This window comes from Hibiscus syriacus, unplaced genomic scaffold (genome assembly GCF_006381635.1).
Source record: "Hibiscus syriacus cultivar Baekdansim isolate YM2019G1 unplaced genomic scaffold, ASM638163v2 tig00111708_pilon, whole genome shotgun sequence".
Lineage (NCBI taxonomy): Eukaryota > Viridiplantae > Streptophyta > Magnoliopsida > Malvales > Malvaceae > Hibiscus > Hibiscus syriacus.
In genome coordinates this window covers 1,776,968-1,798,561 of record NW_024063159.1, presented here as the reverse complement: position 1 = coordinate 1,798,561, position 21,594 = coordinate 1,776,968, and the positions used below count along the sequence as shown (strand labels likewise).

Sequence of the window (21,594 nt, the reverse complement as noted above, 5' to 3'; positions counted from 1 at the left end):
TGTTGTAAAGTTGAGTTATAAATGTATTTTAAAGTCGATCTGTATTATTATTTTTGAAAGTATATATTTATTTTGGGAGCTCCCCAGTGTACAATTTTAATTATATTTTTACAGTTGAATTTATAAAGAAAATAGTCATTTTAAAGTAAGAGAAATAAGAAAAAGGTTGGTCAACTACTCTAGTGGTTCCATGTAGCACCCTCATTGGCGTACTAGTTTAGGCTGTTATAGCCGCCCACCCATTGATCAATTGTTTCCCTTATTGTCACAAATCCCCTAAATCTCTAAAATTCCTTATATCCAAATTCCTAAACCTTTAAAATTTTAATCTCCACGATTAACGCCGTATGAGCAACGATGGAGCGACAATGAGGATGGGTTTTGAGCGGAATTGCACGGTGTTTCGAATGGTGGTGGCGATGTGGTTTTTGGACGTTGGGATCAATTGTAATCGACGAAAAACAACGACGATGGATTAAAATCCGATGAACATTCAAGTGCTTCTCCACAACAAACAATGATAGCTTACTGTGACAGGGCAATGGGGGTTTGATCGAGGGTCGACGCCGGTGCTAATGAAGGTGGCGATGACAGTCACGGCTGGTCGACTAGCAACTATGGAAGGAGGGAAGAAGAAGGGAGAAGGCGAGAAGAAAGGGAGGGGGCCTGAGCACACGGGGGATGTGGAGTTTTTTTAAATAAAAAATATTTTTTATTTTTAAATTTTGAAAATAAATTTTTCAAAATTATCAGAGTTCGACACGTGTCATTTAACGACCAAATTTAATGATCGTTACGGTCCAGACACCTAAAATTGCTCCAATGAAAATATTATGCACCTACTTTTAGCGAAAAATTATTTATGCACTACAACATTTTTCGAAACAAAGTTCAGACACTTACTTTTGCATTAAGCATTATTAAAAACTTTACTAGTTTTGCATGTTTCAGCAGATAAATTGTCCCCGAAGAACTTTCCTTTATTTTATTTTTTAATGGAAATTTATTAAATTCAAATTTCAATAGCATTAAAAATTACATCATCTTTAATATATTTAAATTCATCGGAAATAAATGAAAAAAGATTAGTCCTCGATAAAGCCCAGTGAACGAGTGTATGTGCAACCCGGTTTGTTCCTTGTTCACGTAATAAACTTTGAGGGTCGACGATCTAGTAAGCATCATGCGCATCTTGTTGAGTATCAATCCAATCACTGAAATATCCTATTACGGAATTGTCAAGCGGTTAACGATAGAGATAGCGTCTCCCTCAATGATCACCTTATCTCCTCCGTTCTCAATCGACATGCGAAATCCCTCCATGAATTCGTTGGCCTCAACCAACTCTGTCGTATGCGCTCCATCAAGTCTTCGTGCAACCTCGTCCATACATTCCATGGTGATCCTGGACAACAACACCTATTGCGTCTTCTCCGGTGTTGGGGATGAAATCCCTATTAACATTGATTTTCAGCGTGACATCCATCAATTTGCTCCAGATCCAGATTCAAGGCACTTGTGAATATCAATATTGGGGATGAAAACCCATCCATTGGCTTGCTCTTTGGTCCGGATGGGTTGAAAGGGTGAGTTTCCAAATATTCATTTAGGGTCATGAAACTCACAAACTCAATTTTAAAATTTTATTATTTTGATTTTTTTATTATTTATTTTTCAATTTAATCAATATAATTGATATATTTATCAATTTTTTACAAGACTGACTAAGTTTCGGTGATAGTTTGTCTGATTTTGTTCTAATCTAACATCCAAAATATTGAGGCCAACTAGATATTTCTATGTAATATGTGTGTTTGGTTGGGGGAATGTGAGATTCCCATGGAAATGGAATCCACATTCCCCCGTTTGGTTGGCTGGGAATCTCATTCTCAGTAATCTTACATTACCAATAGTGAATTTTTTGGGGTATATTACCGGGAATGTCATTACCTCTCCTTCTTTAGGTATTGTTGGATTACCGACATTTTGGACTAAAATGCCCTTAATTTTTTTTTCTTTCAGAAATATCCTTATTCTGTCATTGAATAATAAAAATTATGCGAACGTTAAATTACAAATTTATCCTTAAACTATTTTAGATTTACATAAAAAAGTCTATAATTAAAATTTTATATGAAGTTCAGGGGTTAAAATAAAATTTTACCCTTTCATTAAACCTTTTTATATTTTCAATTTTGTAAAAAAATTATATAAATTTTATGAATTTAATTTTTTTTAAAGAAAATATATAAATATTTTCCAACTTGTTAAAATAAATATATAATAAGGACAATTTGGTCAAATATATATTCCAATAATCTTTTATTCCTTTAATCAAACATGGTAATCTTACATTCCTGCTAAACCAACCAACACAAAATACAACATTCCCAGTAATCCTATTCCCTGGTAATCTTTTATTCCCACTGGCAATCTTACATTCCGTGAACCAAACGCACCCTAAGGGTTAACTCGAGTCAATATCTGTAATAAAAGAATTAAACTGATTCGTTTAATAGTAGAAGGACTAGATTGATATAATTCCTATAACACATGGACCTAAAAAGTACCTTTATCCCAAGAAACATCCGAGAGAAAACTAGAAGAATGTTACTTTGAACTTAGATAACCTTCCTAATTAGATAGTAAATGCTGTGAAAAGATACACCATCTCAAAGAAAGCTTAAAATTTGTCGATTTCTTGCAACAAAATAGATGCATACATACAAACTTGCATTTTTCGTATAATGAACTCAACCAAGAACCACCAACAACACATCTTTTTCTTATCATTGTATGTGTCTTCCCCCCACCCCCCCTCTTTTCTGGTTTTTTTCCCCCAAACAGCATCAATGGCCTACTATTCTAACTGTCGAAGCAACACTGCAACTCGTATGGACTCGAATTGAGAAAGAAACAACCTAAGATTAAGTCTTATGGGTCACGATACGAGTCGTATCGCGATAGTATAATCTGAAATTGTCCTTTAATATTTACGCACGTAAATAAAAAGTAAATGTATCTATCACGATACGATTCAGTCATCGAGTTGAATCGTGACAAATATATATGAGCTGAAAATTTATAACTAGAAAAATCTCCAAATCATAACCTTAATTTGTCGTTATTAGCATAGGGACATTTAAGTGTTTTTCCCCTGAAAACTGAATGAATTTAAGAAATGAGGGTTAAGAAAAGGAAAGAGCAGCGAAATATTAAAGCAGGATCATCACAACGAGCCATTAGCTGGAAAAATAAACTGGTCCCAATCGGCAATCGCCCAACCTACCCTACCGAATGGGAAACTTATTTCCCAAGTTAGGCATTGGCAATCAAAAACCAAAGCAATTATTCATATCTTCATTTGGCCACACATCCACTCCACTATCTCCTCTGTTTTTCCTGCTTTTCCAAGCAATACAGTTGCTCCAACTCCCTCAATTTCTTTATCTAGGCTTAATTACACCTCCTTTCATCACTAAACTTTAAGATGTTTTAATTTAATCTTTCAATGTATTGATATTAATGTTGTATCATTCAAGTTTTTCTATTAGCATAACCATTAGTTTAGGTGATAAATGCTTGTTCAAATTTAATGCGATTTAAATATATATTTATCGTATTATCAATTCAAATTTAAAGGGTTTAAAAATTAGTCCTCCTAAATGATATTATGTTTTAGTTTAACCTTATATATTCGATCTATTGATGGATTCTTGAGATCGGATTTTGTAGAGACTTATCATAAGTGTGATCTTTTTAACCTAATTTATTTTAAGACATCATATACAAGTTGTCCATCTGATGGGTGTATTTATAATTTGATTCAAGTATCGACTTGATATTTCACACTTAATTTCAATAACATTTTTAAAATTAGAAAATTAGTTTAAAGTTAATAACTATGTTTTGGTAAGTAAATGAGCATATTTTACCTAACTTGAATCTCTCAAATCCTTAATAAATCCCCCTCCCCTCCAATCGAATCATCCAAAACATTTTGTTGAAGGATCACTTGTCTTGCATTTTACATTGTTCTTGCCGAAACACCACCTTCCAATACATCCCAAAATAATGAAGCAACAAAATGTATTCACCACTCTCTCATTTCTCATACTTTTCGTCCTCCATTGTTCAACAACCTTAGCCCAAGGTCCGGCAGCAGCTCCAGCAGCTCCGGCAGCGCCGGTGGCACCAACACCGGCACCTCCCGGTCCAACAAACGTCACGAAAATCCTCGAAAAATCCGGCCAATTCACCCTCTTCATCCGTCTTCTGAAAACTACACAAGTAGCCAACCAGCTTCTCGGTCAGCTCAACAACTCAAACAATGGGATAACCATTTTCGCGCCGTCGGACAGCGCTTTCTCTAGCCTTAAATCCGGCACGTTGAATTCGCTCAACGACGAACAAAAAGTAGAGCTGGTGCAATTCCACATCATCCCGACGTACCTCTCGTCGTCTCAGTTCCAGACTATTAGTAACCCTTTGAGAACCCAAGCCGGTGACAGCGGCGACGGGAAGTTTCCTCTCAATATCACCACATCGGGAAACTCGGTGAACATAACAAGCGGGTTGACGAATACGAGTGTTTCGGGTACTGTTTACACTGACGGTCAGCTTGCGGTTTATCAGATCGATCAGGTGCTTCAACCTATGCAAATATTCGATCCTAGGCCTCCGGCTCCGGCTCCGGCACCGGCGAAGTCGAAGAAGAAGAAGGCTGCCGTTGTTGCCGATAGCCCTGATGATGAAACCCCTGCTGATAACAACTCCAAAGCGGCGGCCACCATGCAAAATGTAGCCTTGTTTGGTGTTGCTGCTGTAGTTGCTGCGTTTTATTTGTAAACATGAAAATGGAGAAAGGAAGAAGATGGTGATTTTGATGGTTTGGATCTATATTCCATGGTGGTGATCAAGATGTCTTTTTTTTTCTTCATTTTCAATAATTATCATTATGAAATTGAATTTTGATATGTTTTATGGTTCTTTGTTTGTTGTGTTAATTTCATTTCTTTTTGTTTCGAAATCTCATTGCAATATCTTTTTTTCTGGATTATTTCATATACTTGTAAATTTTGTGGTGCTTTCTTTAATTTTTTAAAGAATTTATATCTTTATATTGTTCGGCATGCTATTTTTCCTATTTAAACTCAAATACAAATAGAATTTTTTTTATTTTTACATGGAAATCATAAAATTATTATTTTTATTTATATTGGATATATAAGTATATTAGATACATAATTAAATTCAAATTTAATTTCTAATATTTATATTAAATATACAATTATTTCACTTTTGAATTTGTAGGGTTATTTATGTTTATATCTGATGTTAATATCTAAAAGGTTTACTTCAACAATAAAATATTTATCGGAAATGTAATTGTGTGGCTGATTATTTGACTGGTTTGGCTGTTTCCGATGATTTTGGAGTCAATTACATCGAAGATCCTCCACCAAAAATATATATATTATTTTTTTATCTAGATTCCTAAAATATTTTAAATCTGCACTTATCAATTTTAATGATTGATTTACCACCTGCATTATTTCAAAGGTTTTGATTTTGAATATATATATATATATATATATATATATATATTAAATAAGTATCTTTTTTTCTACTTTATGATTCATATATGTTTTATTTAGAATTTTTTTAATATTAAGTTTGAAAAGTGTATGAATTAAGATACTATTTTGTTTTTTTTATTAGATTGAACTTTGTTTTTTCCTTCTCAAAGTAAGATCTCAACGTTTTACTTTTGGTACTGCTATTGCAATGTGGAGTGGATTTTTTTTTGTTACAATAAAGTTTAGGTCAAAGGTGACTTTTCAGTTCAGGGTCAGGGCATACCTAAACTTTAATTGATATTTACATAGGAATTTACAAATTGCCTACTAAGAGTGATGGTAGCAGGATTCGAACTTGACTTTACAAACTCAAATTATTAAATCCCGACTACGACTACTTGTGTCAACACTCATTGACAATGTGGAATAGAATTTAATTATATAAACATAGGGAAAAAGATAACGCAGAATTTATGAAATAAAATTGATTATCAAAAAATTTAAAATATGCAAATACTATTTATTATCAAAGTGGGAAACACGGTGCAAATTGAAAACTAAAATTACTAGTAAAAACTTTCAACAAAATAATTATAAATATATAAGAAGGTGAAAACTAAAAAAACTCTACGTTGCATGGAGGGCCCAAACACTGCATTGTCTCTTTCCCTTCAGCCCCCTTGAGCACGCAGTCGAGTGGTCCCATTGATCACAAGACTCCCGAGTTGACTCACTCCTTCTTCATTTTCCCTTCATTAAGCTATCATGCAGCTCAATTAACCTCCTTTGAACTAGCTTTCCAGTCCCACAAAGCTCTTTAAGTGTAACGAATCATCAACTCCATGGCTGAACTGAGCCCATTGAAGCAAACTCGGCAAGCTCTTGTTGGAAGAACAATGGTCTGCTGGATTCATTTCCCACACCAAGAAAGTCCCTTGTTAAGCTCGCTTCGACCTCATTTGCGTTCGTCTTCATCTTTGAGCTCGAGTTTAAATCGCCTAATGCTGATTGAGTTGAAGAGAATGAACTCAGTAACTTGTTGTGATCACCATTAGGGCTCGGGATTGTTGAAGGGGATGAGCTCATTAACCCAAATAACCCACTGCTGCTTCTGGTAGATCCCATTTGAGCTGCTTTTTGCAGGAGAGCGGTGGCTGACATGTGAGTGTGGGTTTGTCGGAGATAGTTCTGAGTATTGTTAGAATACAGAGATGTTATGGATTCCGACAAATCTCTCTTGTTCTCTTCTTCTATCGGTCCTCGTAATGATGCTTTTGGTGGGTACTGCTGGCTGAGCCATTGTGTTTGCGAAAATGAACCAAAAATGCTCATTCGTGCAACCATTTCAGGTAAGCCTGTAGGATTTGGTGCAAAGATACCAATTGACTTTTGCCTATTGGAGTCTAGATTATCGGAACTAGCAGCAGACTCAGGCTTAAAGCCTGATAATAATTCATAGTTATTGGCCGCAATATTTGTCAAATCATTTCTAAATCTTGCACTTTCTTCAGCTAATGCATCGCAGAAAGCTCTATGAGTGATGAAACTATCCTTCCTGCATGACCAAAAATGAAGCTTTCCAATCATATATATGGAAACATACCACAAACTATATATAATTATATTACCTGGAAAAGAGGGTTCCACAATCACATCGATACTCTCGAGTGCCACAGATCTTACTATGAGCTTTCCAATCGGACTGAACTGCATATTTCTTGGAACACTTCTCGCAATTCCATTTCTTTTCGCCATGTTTACGGCTAAAGTGTTTCTTTATACCAGTGAGGTCTCCTAGTGCTCTCGACGGGTCATGGTGGACGCAGGCATTCTCGGGGCAGATGTAAACTTTCTTTCTAACTTCTTTGCTGGTTCTTTGCTTGAGCTTCCATGGCAGATTGTGTCCTCTCCTATGGAGTTGTAAGTTCTGGTCCCTTTGGAAACCCTTGTTGCAGATTTCGCACAGGAATCTGTTGGTCGCCATTAGAGACTTTGGAGATAAAGCAATCACTTCAGCATCAGGATCTGATCGTTTCAACAACAGAAACAAAATTAAAACCCCCCATCAGGAAGGAATCAGTAGTAATAACAGCATTAAATTTGATAATAGACTTGCCTGGCGCCCCTGGCAAATTCCGTCTCTTTTTCGTTGAATTAACAGTAGGGTTATGGTTCTGTTCTTGAGTTAACCCTCTGAAGTTCGAAGGAATCGAATCCAATACCCCATTATGAAACATCATTTTGGCTGATTTGATGAACGGATCGACCACCGCTAAAGTAATAAAACCAAAACTCCACAACTGAAGCAGGAATCTGGGAAAATTACGACATATTAAACTTCAAAAACTGAGGACAATATATACTACAAAAAAAGTAAAAATCTTATTCTTCAGTACAATATAAACACAACCCAACAATTCTGCCTTATTGTTTTATAAACGAAAGATTGATATTTGAACTCAAAGTTTTGAAATAGGGGAAGAAAACTCCAAAAAGAAAGCAAGGAGCATGAGAGAATATTTTGTTCCCTACACGGCTTCTCTTCCCAAGTCAGCCGTCAGCCATAGACTCACATGGACCACCTTTTCTATTTTTTTTTTATCATATAGAAATAATACTTGAATGCTTCATGTATGTGGGAGTGGGAGTGGGAGCATGTAAAATGGTTTGATTGGGAGACCTTATATAAAAAAGGAAGGGGGGGGGGCATATTGATGTAAACCTTAGTTGAAATTGAAAAACTTTTATTTATTTTTTTACTTTGAAATAAAGAGAAAAAACAATGATGATGTCAAACAAAGTAGAAAAGAAAGAATGTTTATAGTAATGTAAAACGTTATTTGAATTTAATTATATTTTTAGTTTAAAATATTTAATTGAATAATTAAATTATAAGTTTTACATCAATTAAGTTCTTTTGTTAGCTTAATTCTTCGTTTAGACATTGAAAGTTAACTTAAATATAATATAAAGTATATTTAAAAGAGAAAATAACCTCAATGACCAAAAATCCCATATAATATACGATTTTAACCAACTTTTTTCGGATTTGCCAAAATGACCAACAAAATCGCAATGCGATCGCTAATTCACAACGCGATCTCCATTATCGCAAATTCGCGTTGTATTTTCGCAATGCGATAGTTGAAAATCGCGTTGCGATGGTCTACAGTATCGTTGCGATTTTCCCAATTCGCAATGCGAATAAGTAAATCGCAACGCGAATTGGGAAAATCGCAATGCGAATAAGTAAATCGCAACGCGAATTGGGAAAATCGCAATGCGATACTGACTATCGCAATGCGATAATAAAAAATCGCAACGAGATACTTACTTTCGCAACGCGATACTAACTTTCGCAACGCGATTTACATAGCGCCATTCGTATTAACGCGTATTTTTTTTTCAAATTCCAAACACGTATTTTTTCTTAATAAATCGGAAAATGAACCGTCCACAGTAATCGCAACTCATAACCTCAAACCCAAAAACACAACACTCAGTCCCATCTCCATCTCTCACTCTCTACGGCGAAATCCGTCCCCATCTCCGAAGATTTCCGTCCCCATCGCCGGCGAAATCCCTCACAACCATTCACAGTCAAAAATCCCTCACAATCATTCAGAAATAGAAAATCAACCTCCGAGGGTTAGTTTTTTTTTTTTTTTTTATTTTGAAAATTTTGCATTATTTTAGGTTTTTCATATTGAGATTGATGATAAGTTTACTGTTAATTTCAATCATAGATTAACCATTTCACTTAGATTTCTTATTAAATTCATTCGATTGCTGCCAATACTGCTAAACTGTTTAGCCTGTGAAGTTAGTATTTGTCTTTGCTTTGTCTTTTGGTTGAAGTAATGCAGAAGAAGAATAGTTTCGAGGATGAAAATCGCAACGCGGAAATAACTATCGCAACGCGAAATAAAAATCGCAACGCGAAACCAAAATCGCATTGCGATTTTCATTTCGCGTTGCGATTTTTATTTCGCGGTTGCGATTTTCATTTCGCGTTGCGATTGTCTGGTCGCGATAGTCATTTCGCGTTGCGATTCTCTCGTTGCGATAGTCATTTCCGCGTTGCGATTCTCATTATCTCGTTGCGATTTTCATTTCAACCAAAAGACAAAAACAGTGTTGCAAATTTTAGTTTCAAGAATAAACTACTATTTATGTTTATTGTTTTGTTTTTGGTATATCTTGACAGTGTAATTTTTGGTATATCTAACTTGGTATGTTTATTGTTTTTTTGTAGAAATTTTTTTCGGCTTCATTGACATTAAGGAATAAAGTTAGCCTAGCCACTACAATTGCTTCGAAGCTTTCACCTGCACAAAGAAATTGTTTGAAGAAACCTGCTTCGGGCCATGGCTGAGAGTACAGCATCCGGGTGGAGATGCTAGTTTGACCCATTTGTGGCTTCAGACCATGACTAGCGATCTACCCGACAGTATACAACGTGGTGAGGAAGAGATATGATTTCATTTTCCACCAGCGTATACTTGTTTTGGGCGGAAGGAGTTCTGCTTAATCACTGGTCTACGATTCGGACACGATGATGTAGGCCGGTACACTCGTCATATCACCCGCCCATCATGGTTATCCAGGGTTTTTCCTGATGAGTCAATAGAGAAGCCGAACTTACACGTCGACGACATGAAGAAATTGTTTAATAAGAAAGATGGTTTTACTCGGATGAATGACGTCGATGTTGTCCGAGTATGCCTTCTACTACTTTTGTATGCCGGCTTTCTAGGCAGAGAGGCCAGACAACCTATTCCTCAGGAGCTAATATTATTGGTAGAGGACCTAAATGCATGGAATCTGTTTCCATGGGGTTCGTATATATGGAAAGCTACCTGGACTAAGTTGTCGTCTGCCTTTGATGACCGCAAAAGTTTGCGGGGCGATGGGTCGAAATACACTTTGTCAGGCTTTGTTTGGGCCTTTAAGGTAAGAATTTCTATATAATGTTTTCAAAATTATAATTAATTATTTAACAATTACTAATGTTTGTTATTATATTGTTTGTAGATTTGGATATTCGAGGCTTCCCCAGCATGCGGACATATGCATTAAAATCCTCAGATGATATTCCTAGGGCTATTTCCTGGAAGAGGAAACGTATGTTGGATTGGGAAGACTTAATACCATATGCGACAATAAATAATGTAAGTTAACACAAATACTATCATATATAAACAAGTTATTAATAGTAGACGTTTAACTTTGTTTTAGTTTTTATATTTTTAGGAGGCCAACACTCCATTAATGAGACTGACACCCACGGAGGCTGAGCTTGCCACTGATTGGTGGCAAGCTAGTCAGCGTTTTTTTTATGGCACGAATGATGAGCAGCCTCCACTTCCTCCACTTCGAGAGCCATCACCTCACCCAGAGCCATCACCTGATCGACCCGACTATACACCTCTACAACGAGAGCCATCACCTATCCCGTCACATCATCGAGTCTCTTCTCCACCATCACCTCATGATAGGCGACCGACAAAGATGCCACGACTTCTATCTCCCTGTTCTCCACCTCCACGGGATGAGTCAAGGGAGTTACGTGATGAGGTCAATGCCTTGCGTGAGGAGATCGGTACTCTACGCGATAACGATGGTGCATGGCGTGTGGAGGTGTCTACTTTACGTGGTGAGGTTGCCGCTCTACGTGAGATGGTAGTATCGTTGCAGAATGAGGTTCATACTCTACGCAACGAGGTAAGTTTAAGATTTTCCATATTTAACTGATGATAAATTTACTCGTAATTTCACTTAAAGTAACCATTTCACTTAGATTGCTTAGTAAATTTATTCGGTTGCTGCCAAAACTGCTAAACTTTTTACTTTAACACTGTGAAGTTAGTATTTGTCTTTGTTTTGTCTTTTGGTTGAAAGTTTGAAATATATTTATCTTTGTTTTCACTGTTTAAATATCATGTCTGTTTATTTACTGATATTTGTATTTTTATTTAGCGGACCGATAAGGTGGATGCTTTACGTCGGGTTTTTCTTGCACGACAGAGTTCACGCATCAGACGGCGTGCACGTGCTATTAAGTCTCCGTATACCCCAATAGTGCGAAGACACTGCAAGAAGAAGCCCGAATCGCCTATCATCCCTCAAGAGTCCACTCCTATCGTTGAATAGGCCCCTATCATTCCTCGAGAGTCCCCTCCCACCGTTCAAGAGGCCACTGTCATCGTTGAAGAGGTCCCTCCCACCATTCAAGAGCCCGATTCACATGGCGTCATATGTAGGATTCTTGAGAAACCCTCTGACGTGCCGGACATGATGGATTCAAGTTGGCTCTCGTATGAGTTACCGGCCAGTACCATACCAGTATCTGAAAAGGAGAGGAAACAACTACCGGACACAATTCTGGATAACACCCTTTGGGCTAAGACCGCAGTTGATTTTTATCTACATGAGCGAAGCCAGGGGTGTTTCACTGACATATGCAAGCTCAATGATGATATATCTATTTGTTGCTTGATCGGTCTTGGTGGGGCGTATTATTAGGGGTCGAAGACAATGGCTATTTCGATGGAGGGGTAAGTCTTATATTTTTCTTATATTTTCATTTGATTAATTTGTTTAAAAATTAATGTAATTCACTAATATATGTATTTTTTTGTAAAACAGCATATCGATGCGTGGGTGTCACGTCTACTAATAATTAGGAAACTTAAGGAAAATAAAAGAAATACACTGTATACAATAATGCCGACGGCTTTTAAAGCAGTTCACTTGAAGAATCAACGAGATGAATCATTTGCGTTGGGCAATGGACAAGCTAAACTTTATCCTGCATGGTGGGAGGTCGATAAGGTTAGTGTTTATTTTAGATTGAGTTTAAAGGTATTCATAAATAAGTGCGCAAATGAATGAATTATTTACTTATGATTGCAGGTGTTTATCCCTGTTTTGGAACGTAACCATTGGCTTCTCGTCGAGCTTCAGATCCCATCCCTTAAGGCAATAGTATATGACAGCATGATAAATTACATATCATTGGCTGATTTAAGAGATATTATTAAGGGATGGAGCTCTTATTTGGCTAAATACTTGGATGCGATAAATTATTGGACTCGTTCTGGAAACAAGAAGCCAAAGAAGCTCAATATTACAGTTAGCTTGTCCATTTATTTATTTGCGCACTTATTTATTAACACCTTTAAAAAATTTAAAAAATTAACACTAACCTTATCGACCTCCCACCATGCAGGATAAAGTTTAGCTTGTCCATTGCCCAACAAAAATGATTCATCTCGTTGATTCTTCAAGGAACTGCGTGAAAAGCCGTCGGCATTATTGTATATAGCGAATTTTTTTTATTTTTCCTAAGCTTATTATTAGTAGACGTGACACCCACGCATCGATATGCTGTTTTACAAAAAAATACATATATTAGTGAATTAAATTAATTTTTAAACAAATTAATCAAAATCATATATAAGACAAATATAGTCTTACCTCCCCATCCAAATAGCCACTGTCTTCAACCCCTAATAGCACACCCACCAAGACCGATCAAGCAACAAAAACATTTCATCGTTGAGTTTGCTGATGTCAGTGTAACACCCTTGGCTCGCTCATGTAGATAAAAATCAACTGCGGTCTTAGCCCAAAGGGTATTATCCACAATTGTTTCCGGTAGTTGTCTCATCTCCACTTCAGATACCGGAAAGGTACTAGCGGTAACTCATACGAGAGCCAACTCTCATCCATCATGTCCGGAACCGGTGGGGGTTCTCAATACTTCGATATATTACCCCATGTGAATCGGGCTCTGGAATGGTGGGAGGGACCTCTTCAACGATGACAGTGGCCTCTTGAACGGTGGGGGGGAATCTGAGGGAGAATAGGGGCCTCTTGAACGATTGGAGGGGACTCTTGAGGGATGACCGGTGAGTCGGGCTTCTTCTTGTGGAGTCTTCGCACCATTGGGGTGAACGGAGACGTAATAGCACGTCCACGCCGTCTGATGCGTGAACTCCGTCGTGCAAGGAAAACCGACGTAAAGCATCCACCTTATCGGGCCGCTAAAAAAATTAATACATAAATCAGTAAATAAACAGACATGATATTAAACAAAGACAAATATGTTTCAAACTAGCATTTATTCACCCAAATCATTATTCTATCATAGTTCACAAAATGCTCAGATAACATTCCAGAAGTAAGCACTTATATAAACATTTAAAAGGACAACATATATAAACATTCCAGAAGAAGAATAGTTTACTTTCGCAACACGAAACTTAAAATCGCAACGCGAATGATTATCGCAACGGAAATGGCTATCGCAATGCGAAATGAAATCGCAACGACAAAATCGCAACGCGAAACACAAATCGCATTGCGATTTTCATTTCGCGTTGCGACGTCGTTGCGAGTTATTTCGCATTGCGATAGCCATTTCCGCGTTGCGATAGTCATTTCGTGTTGCGAAAGTAAACTATTCTTCTTCTGCAAATGAAAATTGAATGGATTGCATTACTTCAACCAAAAGACAAAAATAAAACAAAAACAAATATAACAAAAACATATTGGCAGCAACCGAATGAATTACGAGTATGAAAAATCTTAAAACTTACCTCGTTGCGTAGAGTATGAACCTCATTCTGCAACGATGCTACCATCTCACGTAGGAGCGGCTACCTCACCGTAATGTAGACACCTCAACACGCCATGCACCATCGTCTTTGCGTAAAGTACCGACCTCACACGCAAGGCATTGACCTCATCACGTAACTCCCCTAACTCATCCGTTGAGGTGGAGGTGGAGAACAAGGAGATAAACGTCGTGGCATCTTTGCCGGTCGCCTATCTTGCGGTGATGGTGGAGAAGAGGCTCGATGATGTGACAGAATAGGTGATGGCTGTCGTTGTGGAGGTGTATAGCTGGGTCGATCAGATGATGGCTCTAGGTGAGGTGATAGCTCTGGGCGAGGTGATGGCTCCCGAAGTGGAGGCTGCTCATCAACCGTTCCATCAAAAAAAAACGCTTACTAGCTTGCCACCAATCAGTGGCAAGCTCAGCTTCCGTGGGTGTCAGCCTCTGTAGAGGAGTGTTGGCCTCCTAACAATATAAAAGCTCAAACAAAGTTAAATGTGTACTAGTAATAACTTGTTTATAAACATTTGGAATAGGTTGTCTGGCCTCTCTGCCTAAAAAGCCGGCATGCAAAAGAATTAGAAGGCATACTCGGACAACGTCGACGTCATCCATCGGTAAAACCATTTTATTATTCAAAAATCTTGTCAGGTCTCTACGTGTAGACTCGGCCTCTCCAGCTAGGAAAAAACCCGGGATAGCCATGATGGGTGGGTAATGTGTCTAGTGTACCGACCTACATCAGCGTGTCCGAAGCGTAGACCGGTGATTAAGCAAAACTCCTCCCGCCCAAACACGTATACGCCGGTGGAAAATCAACCCAATCTCTTCATCACGACGTTGTATAGTCTCTGGTAGATCTCTAGTCATGGTTTGAAGAAACAGGTGTGGTCAACATCGCATCTCCACCGGGATGTTGTACTTTCAGCCATGGCCCGAAGCATGTATCCTCAAACATTTTTCTTTGTGCAGGTGAAAGCTTCGACGCAATTGTTTTGGCCAGGCTGACTTTATTTCTCAAGGTCAATTGAGCCGAATAAAAGTTCTACAAAAATAATAAACATACTAAATTAGATATACCAAAAACACACTGTGAAGATATACCAAAAACAATAATAAACATAAATAGTAGTAGTTTATTCTTCAAACTTAAATATGAACATGTGAATTCGTATTGTCTTGTTTTTGGTTGAAGTAATGCAATTCATTCAAGTTTCAATTTGCAGAAGAAGAATAGTTTCGGAAAATGAAAATCGCAACACGAAAATGACTATCGCAACGAGAGAATCGCAACGCGAAACTAAAATCGCGTTGCGATTTGCATTTAGCGTTGCGATTCTTGGTTGATTTAATAAGCAATCTAAGTGAAATGGTTAATCTATTGAAATTACCAGTAAACTTATCATCAATTTCAATATGAAAAACCGATAATAATGCAAAAATTTCAAAAAAAAAAATAAAAAAAACTAACCCTCGTTGGTTGATTTGGTTGATTTTCCATTTCTGATTGTGAGGGTGGCTCTGAGAGATTTAGATAGACGGATTTCGCCGGAGATGGGGACGGATTTCGTCGGAGATGGGTGAGAGAGTGAGAGATGGAGATGGGACTGAGTTGTGATTTTAGGTTTTAGGTTATGCGTTGCGATTAGGGATATACTGTGGAGTATCGTTGCGATTTTTTATTATCGCATTGCGATAGTCAGTATCGCATTGCGTCGTAACGATACTGTAGACCATCGCAACGCGATTTTCAACTATCGCATTGTGAAAATGCAACGCGAATTTGCGATAATGGAGATCGCGTTGCGAATTAGCGATCACATTGAGATTTTGTTGGTCATTTTGGCAAATCCGGAAAAAGTTGGTTAAAATCATATATTATATGGGATTTTTGGTCACTGAGGTTATTTTCTCTATTTAAAATATAAGAAAATTCTACGACGCTCTCGACGAGTACCGATGAGCACCACTAACGAGGAACACCTTTAATTTAATTTATAAAAATTTAAAACTTTAAAGCTCAACGTATAATAATAAATTAATTAAAAATTTGAAGATAAATTGTTTAAAATAAAGGGTAAATTATACCAATGACCACATAACTATTACCCCTTTTCATTTTGACCACTATTTTTGAAATTTTTTCAATCAGGTCACTTAATTATTTAAATGCATTCAATTAAGCCACTTGATGTTAATATTTAACGGAGAAGCTGACGTGATAGTTAAAATATTTGGTATAATTACACATTTGGTCAATGTTACTTATATATTCTATCAATTTAGTCATAATTTTAATAAATTAAAATAAACTTAACCCTCAAATCAAATGGTGCCAAGTGTAATGACATGTGTCAACATCTGATTGAATGATTAAATTTATTTTAATATATTTTTAATTTAATATGTTTTTCACCAATCAAATTGTGACATGTGTCACACTCTAGAGGAAAAAAAATTGGGCACTTAAATAATGCCCGAAATAGATCCTAGGGTTCCAGGATTGAAGAAGAAAGGCTCAACCATTGAGTCAAAGTAGTTATTTATAGAGGTGGGTATACGGGCTTAAACGGAGCGGGCTAAAAAGACCGCATTCATAAACGGTTTTGAATTTTAAGGCCCGCGGCCCGTCCATTTAACCCGCGGGTTAAACGGGCATACCTGCGGCCCGTTTAATAAAAATAATTTTAAATATTTTAAATGCAATAAAAAATAATGTTTTTACTTACTACACCTTTAAAAATGATCGAGCAACTTGAAAAGGAAGGTAGCACCGTCAAAATAATAAATAATATTTATTTTATTTTAAATAGCCGTGAAATGATTATAAAATAATATTTTTTTTAAATTTTTTAATCATTAATACGTATATATATATTGATATTACTTAAACTCAATTAAAAAAAAATATATTCACTTATATCACCAAATTGAAAAACAAATAAAACAATAACCACATTACACTTTTATAAAACACGATTATTCAAGGCTATAATATGAAGACACCGAAGTGTCTGAATTCTGAAAGCATAAATTTAAACATAAAAATTCAACAAAGTCAAACATTATACAAATCTAACAAGAAAGTTGTCAAGTGGTCTTAATAATTGTATTTTATGGATACTTTAGAGAAAGACTAAAATATAATATGAAAATAATCAAAAATACAGTATAAGAGTAAATTTGAAAGATACAATTTTACTAAAATTTATAAAATATAAGTCATTAATTTGTTAAAATATATATATTTTGTAAAAGTCTTTAAAAGTTGAAAAGTATGTTTTCAATTTTTTCTTTTACTTTTCTTTCTTATTTTTAATCCAAATATTACGTGTCATGTAATATATTATTAGAATATCACGTGACTTTTTATAATTAAAGAACAAAATGGATAACATACTTCATGAAAAAAATAAAGGTTAAAATTAAATAAAATAAATCTTTAAATACCAAAATGATAATGATGTATATTTAAATGAAAAAAATATCAAGCATCGGTAAAATTATGACTAACGCTCTAATAAATTTAAGAACTACAATAGTTATAAGTAACATCATATTTATAGGTAATTTATTTTTTTTATAAATTTCTTTAAGTTTATTTTATCTAAAATTTTATGAATTTTAAATTAAGCGGGCTTTAGCGGGTAACCCGCGGTTATACTCATTAAACCCGCGGGTTTAACGATCCTGGCTAAAAAGCCCGCAATTTAAACAGTCTTCAATTTTTGAGGCCCGAAGCCCGCACGGATCGCGGGTTAAACGGGTAGCCCGTATACCCATTAGTTAAAATATTTGGTATAATTACACATTTGGTCAATGTTACTTATATATTCTATCAATTTAGTCATAATTTTAATAAATTAAAATAAACTTAACCCTCAAATCAAATGGTGCCAAGTGTAATAACATGTGTCAACATCTGATTGAATGATTAAATTTATTTTAATATATTTTTAATTTAATATGTTTTTTCACCAATCAAATTGTGACATGTGTCACACTCTAGAGGAAAAAAAATTGGGCACTTAAATAATGCCCGAAATAGATCCTAGGGTTCCATGATTGAAGAAGAAAGGCTCAACCATTGAGTCAAAGTAGTTATTTAGTTCAAACTTGACTACATATATTATATATGATGTATATTAGTGTAAACTTAAATTCTTAATATTTTATATATCTTAACTTAAATTCACATATTAAATTGATTTTACATATTAACATTCAAAAATATTTTTTATCTTAACTTATTAAATATATTTTATTCCTTTTGTAACCTAAAAATGCATTTTATTCTTATTTTAATTTAAAAAATATGTTTTATTCTTATCTTAACCTAAATTTAAATATTTTATATAATTTATTTATATCTTAAATTTAAAAAATATAATTTATTCTTATCTTAACTTAAATATTTATATGTTATTATGATAATATTTTAAATTTAAGATAAAAATATAATATATTTTTTAAATTTAAGATATAAATAAATTATATTTTTGTATTTAAAATAAAAATATATTTTTAAGTTAATATAAAAATAAAAGATATGTTTTAAGTTAAAATAATAATTAATTATATTTAATAGTTTAAGGTAATAATAAAATATATTTAATAATTTAAGTTAAGAATATAATTTATGTAATAAGTTAAGATAAGAATAAAGTATATTTTTAAGTTAAGATAAAGACTAAAATATATTTTTAAGTTAAAATAAGAATAAATATATTTTTAGGTTAAGAAAAGAATAATATGTATTTAATAAGTTAATACAGAAATAAAATATATTTTTAATGTTAAGATATAAAATTAATTTAATATGTGAAATTTAAGTTAAGATATTTAAAATATAATGAATTTAGGTTTACATTAATATATAGCATATGTAGTTAAATTTGAACCAATTAACTACTTTGGCTCAATGGTTAAGCCTTACTTCTTCAACCTAGGAACCTTATGTTTAATTCCCTTGGGTATCATTTAAGTGTTCAAAATTTTCTTTTCTCTAGAGGGTTACACATGTCACCCTTTGATTGGTGAGAGAAATATATTAAATTAAAAATAAATTAAAATAAATTTAATTATCCAATCGAATGGTGACACATGTCATTACACATGGTACCATTTGATTAAAGGATTAAGTTTATTTTTTATTTATTAAAATTAGGACCAAATTGATAGAATATATAAGTAACGGTGACCAAATATGTCATTATACCAAATATTTTAACTGCCACATCAACTTCTCCGTTAACTATTAACAACAAGTGACTCAATTGAATGTATTTAAATAGTTGAGTAACATGGTTGAAAAAACTTAAAAATGGTGGTCAAAATGAAAAGGGGCAATAGTTAGGTGGTCACTGGTATAGTTTATCCTTTATTTTAAATAATTTACTTTTAAATTTTTAACTAGTTTATAATTATACATTAAGTCCTTTAGAATTTTAAGTTTTTATAAATTAAATTAATGATGTTCATCGTTAATTATATTCATCAGTACTCATCAAACGTGACATACCATCCTAAAATATATTATATATATATATATATATATATATTTAAACATATATAAATTTGTGAATATACGAACAATGTGAATCTTACCTTAAAAAATTAACCATTTTGAACTCCAATAATATTGATTTTTTACTATATCATGTCTAAACCATCCATGCTATAAATATATACTATTTTAAGCATGTTTTATATCACTTTCTAAGAGAGGCGTTAATTTTAAATTGATAAAAAAATTTGATTGAGATTATATTAATATTTTAAATTCTAGATATTCATTTAAATTTTTAAATGGAAAGTTTGAAAAAGAATCAAATTGATTTGAAAAGGTTGAATTATTGAATGAAAAAGTAAGTTGCCTTTACAGCAAACTGAGTTTGATTGTTGTTAAGAGGAGACATCATTATGTTATAATTGTAGCAGCAACCATCAACTATGAGGACTTTCTTATTGGGTTAAAATGTTAAATGCGTATAAAAAGGTCAAAAGGTTGAGAGAGAAGGAAAAGTCGGTGCCTTTGAAGTGAGTGGACAAAGAAAATAAGTAAGATCCAAATGGGGAGGGGACACATAAAAGGGATTGTCAGTAGCAAAAACATATGTTGGGTTAATTTACTCTGATTTTTCTTAATAACAAATGGGTAAAGTACACAAATGGTCCCTCAATTATAGGCTATTATTTTATTAGGTCTCTTGACTATTAAAAGTTATAAGATGGTCCACCAACTATAGAATGTTGCTTTATTAAGTCCCCAGACTAATAAAAGTTACAAAATGATCATCTCACTATTCATTATGTTCTAAACCTATCCTTTTATGTTAAAAAATTGGTGGCTATCTAAATTGGGCGTTAACATGATAAATGCGATATTATAGTCATTTGAGATTCTGAGATCAGATTTTATCATAACACAATCGATATGTTAACGTTTAACTTAAAATACTGTCAATTTTTAACCAAAAACGACAAGTTCAGAACATAATGAATAGTCATATAACAATTTTATAACCTTTAATAGTCGAAGGACTCAATAAAGTAATATTCTATAATTAGAGGATTATTTTGTAACTTTTGAATGGTTGGTGCCTTTGAAGTTAGTGGACAAAGACAATATGGAAATGCTCACGTGCGGCAGTCTTAATATACGACTAAAAAAAGTCGCTATCGGAAATATTATTATTTTTACCGATTTTATTATTATTGGGCGTTTTATCGGATTTAGTAAAGCGCTACCGGTTTTGTTATTTTTCCTATCGATTTTGTTATTATTAGGCACTTTTACCGAAAATGTTAAACAAATTGATGTTTCAAGTAAAAATAATATTTTAGGTAATTTTTTACCGATTTTATTATTTAAAGAATAACAAAAACAGTAACACTTTATTTTAGTCTTATATTAAGGTGTCGCAATGTAGAATTTACCATAAACAAGATCCAAATGGGGAGGGGACCCATAAAAGAGATTGTCAGTAGCGAAAACATACGTCGGGTACTTTGGTTTTTTTAAATAAAAAATTAACTTTCTTTTTCCTAAATATCATCTTTGAAAAAACACACAAAAATGACAGTTTCTTTATTCGAATTCTTATTAGAATGGTTTTTTTCGAAAATATAGTTTGAACATTTATTGGGCATTAAGTCATAAATATATTAATTGCTTGAAATTAGAGACGTATATTGAATTTCATGTTAATGGACGGTTATAAAACTTTAAGAGATAATAGATTTATAAAATTTCAAGAGATGAGAATAAATTTTTAATAAAAAATATAAAAAGATTTAAAATAAAATATAAAAATTTCAAAATTTTTAGGAAACGATGTCTTCTAAGAGTTCCCCTCTATCTTCAACATGGACGATTTGAGTGAGGTAGGT

General features: G+C 34.1%; 2 protein-coding genes across 2 annotated transcripts; one reads left to right on the top strand and one right to left on the bottom strand.

Moving 5' to 3' along the window:
- Positions 1-3,975: 3,975 nt before the first annotated feature.
- LOC120168120 (fasciclin-like arabinogalactan protein 12) lies at positions 3,976-4,913 on the top strand. Its single transcript, XM_039176948.1, has one exon. The coding sequence runs from the start codon at positions 4,075-4,077 to the stop codon at positions 4,846-4,848; it is 774 nt and encodes a 257-aa protein (XP_039032879.1). The 5' UTR covers positions 3,976-4,074; the 3' UTR covers positions 4,849-4,913.
- Positions 4,914-6,112: 1,199 nt separating this feature from the next.
- LOC120168119 (zinc finger protein BALDIBIS-like) lies at positions 6,113-7,893 on the bottom strand. The gene is made up of 3 exons (XM_039176947.1): positions 7,696-7,893; positions 7,208-7,604; positions 6,113-7,134 (listed from the first exon to the last, which is right to left on the bottom strand). The coding sequence occupies exons 1-3, from the start codon at positions 7,817-7,819 to the stop codon at positions 6,414-6,416; spliced, it is 1,242 nt and encodes a 413-aa protein (XP_039032878.1). The 5' UTR covers positions 7,820-7,893; the 3' UTR covers positions 6,113-6,413.
- Positions 7,894-21,594: the final 13,701 nt, after the last annotated feature.

Bases quoted from the DNA above. Each gene is read 5' to 3' on its own strand.
- LOC120168120 (XM_039176948.1), top strand. From the start codon at position 4,075: ATGAAGCAACAAAATGTATTCACCACTCTCTCATTTCTCATACTTTTC.
- LOC120168119 (XM_039176947.1), bottom strand. From the start codon at position 7,819: ATGATGTTTCATAATGGGGTATTGGATTCGATTCCTTCGAACTTCAGA. The intron at 7,605-7,695 runs GCAAGTCTATTA...TGAAACGATCAG, and splicing joins GAATTTGCCAGGGGCGCCAG to ATCCTGATGCTGAAGTGATT. The intron at 7,135-7,207 runs GTAATATAATTA...TTGGTCATGCAG, and splicing joins TGTGGAACCCTCTTTTCCAG to GAAGGATAGTTTCATCACTC.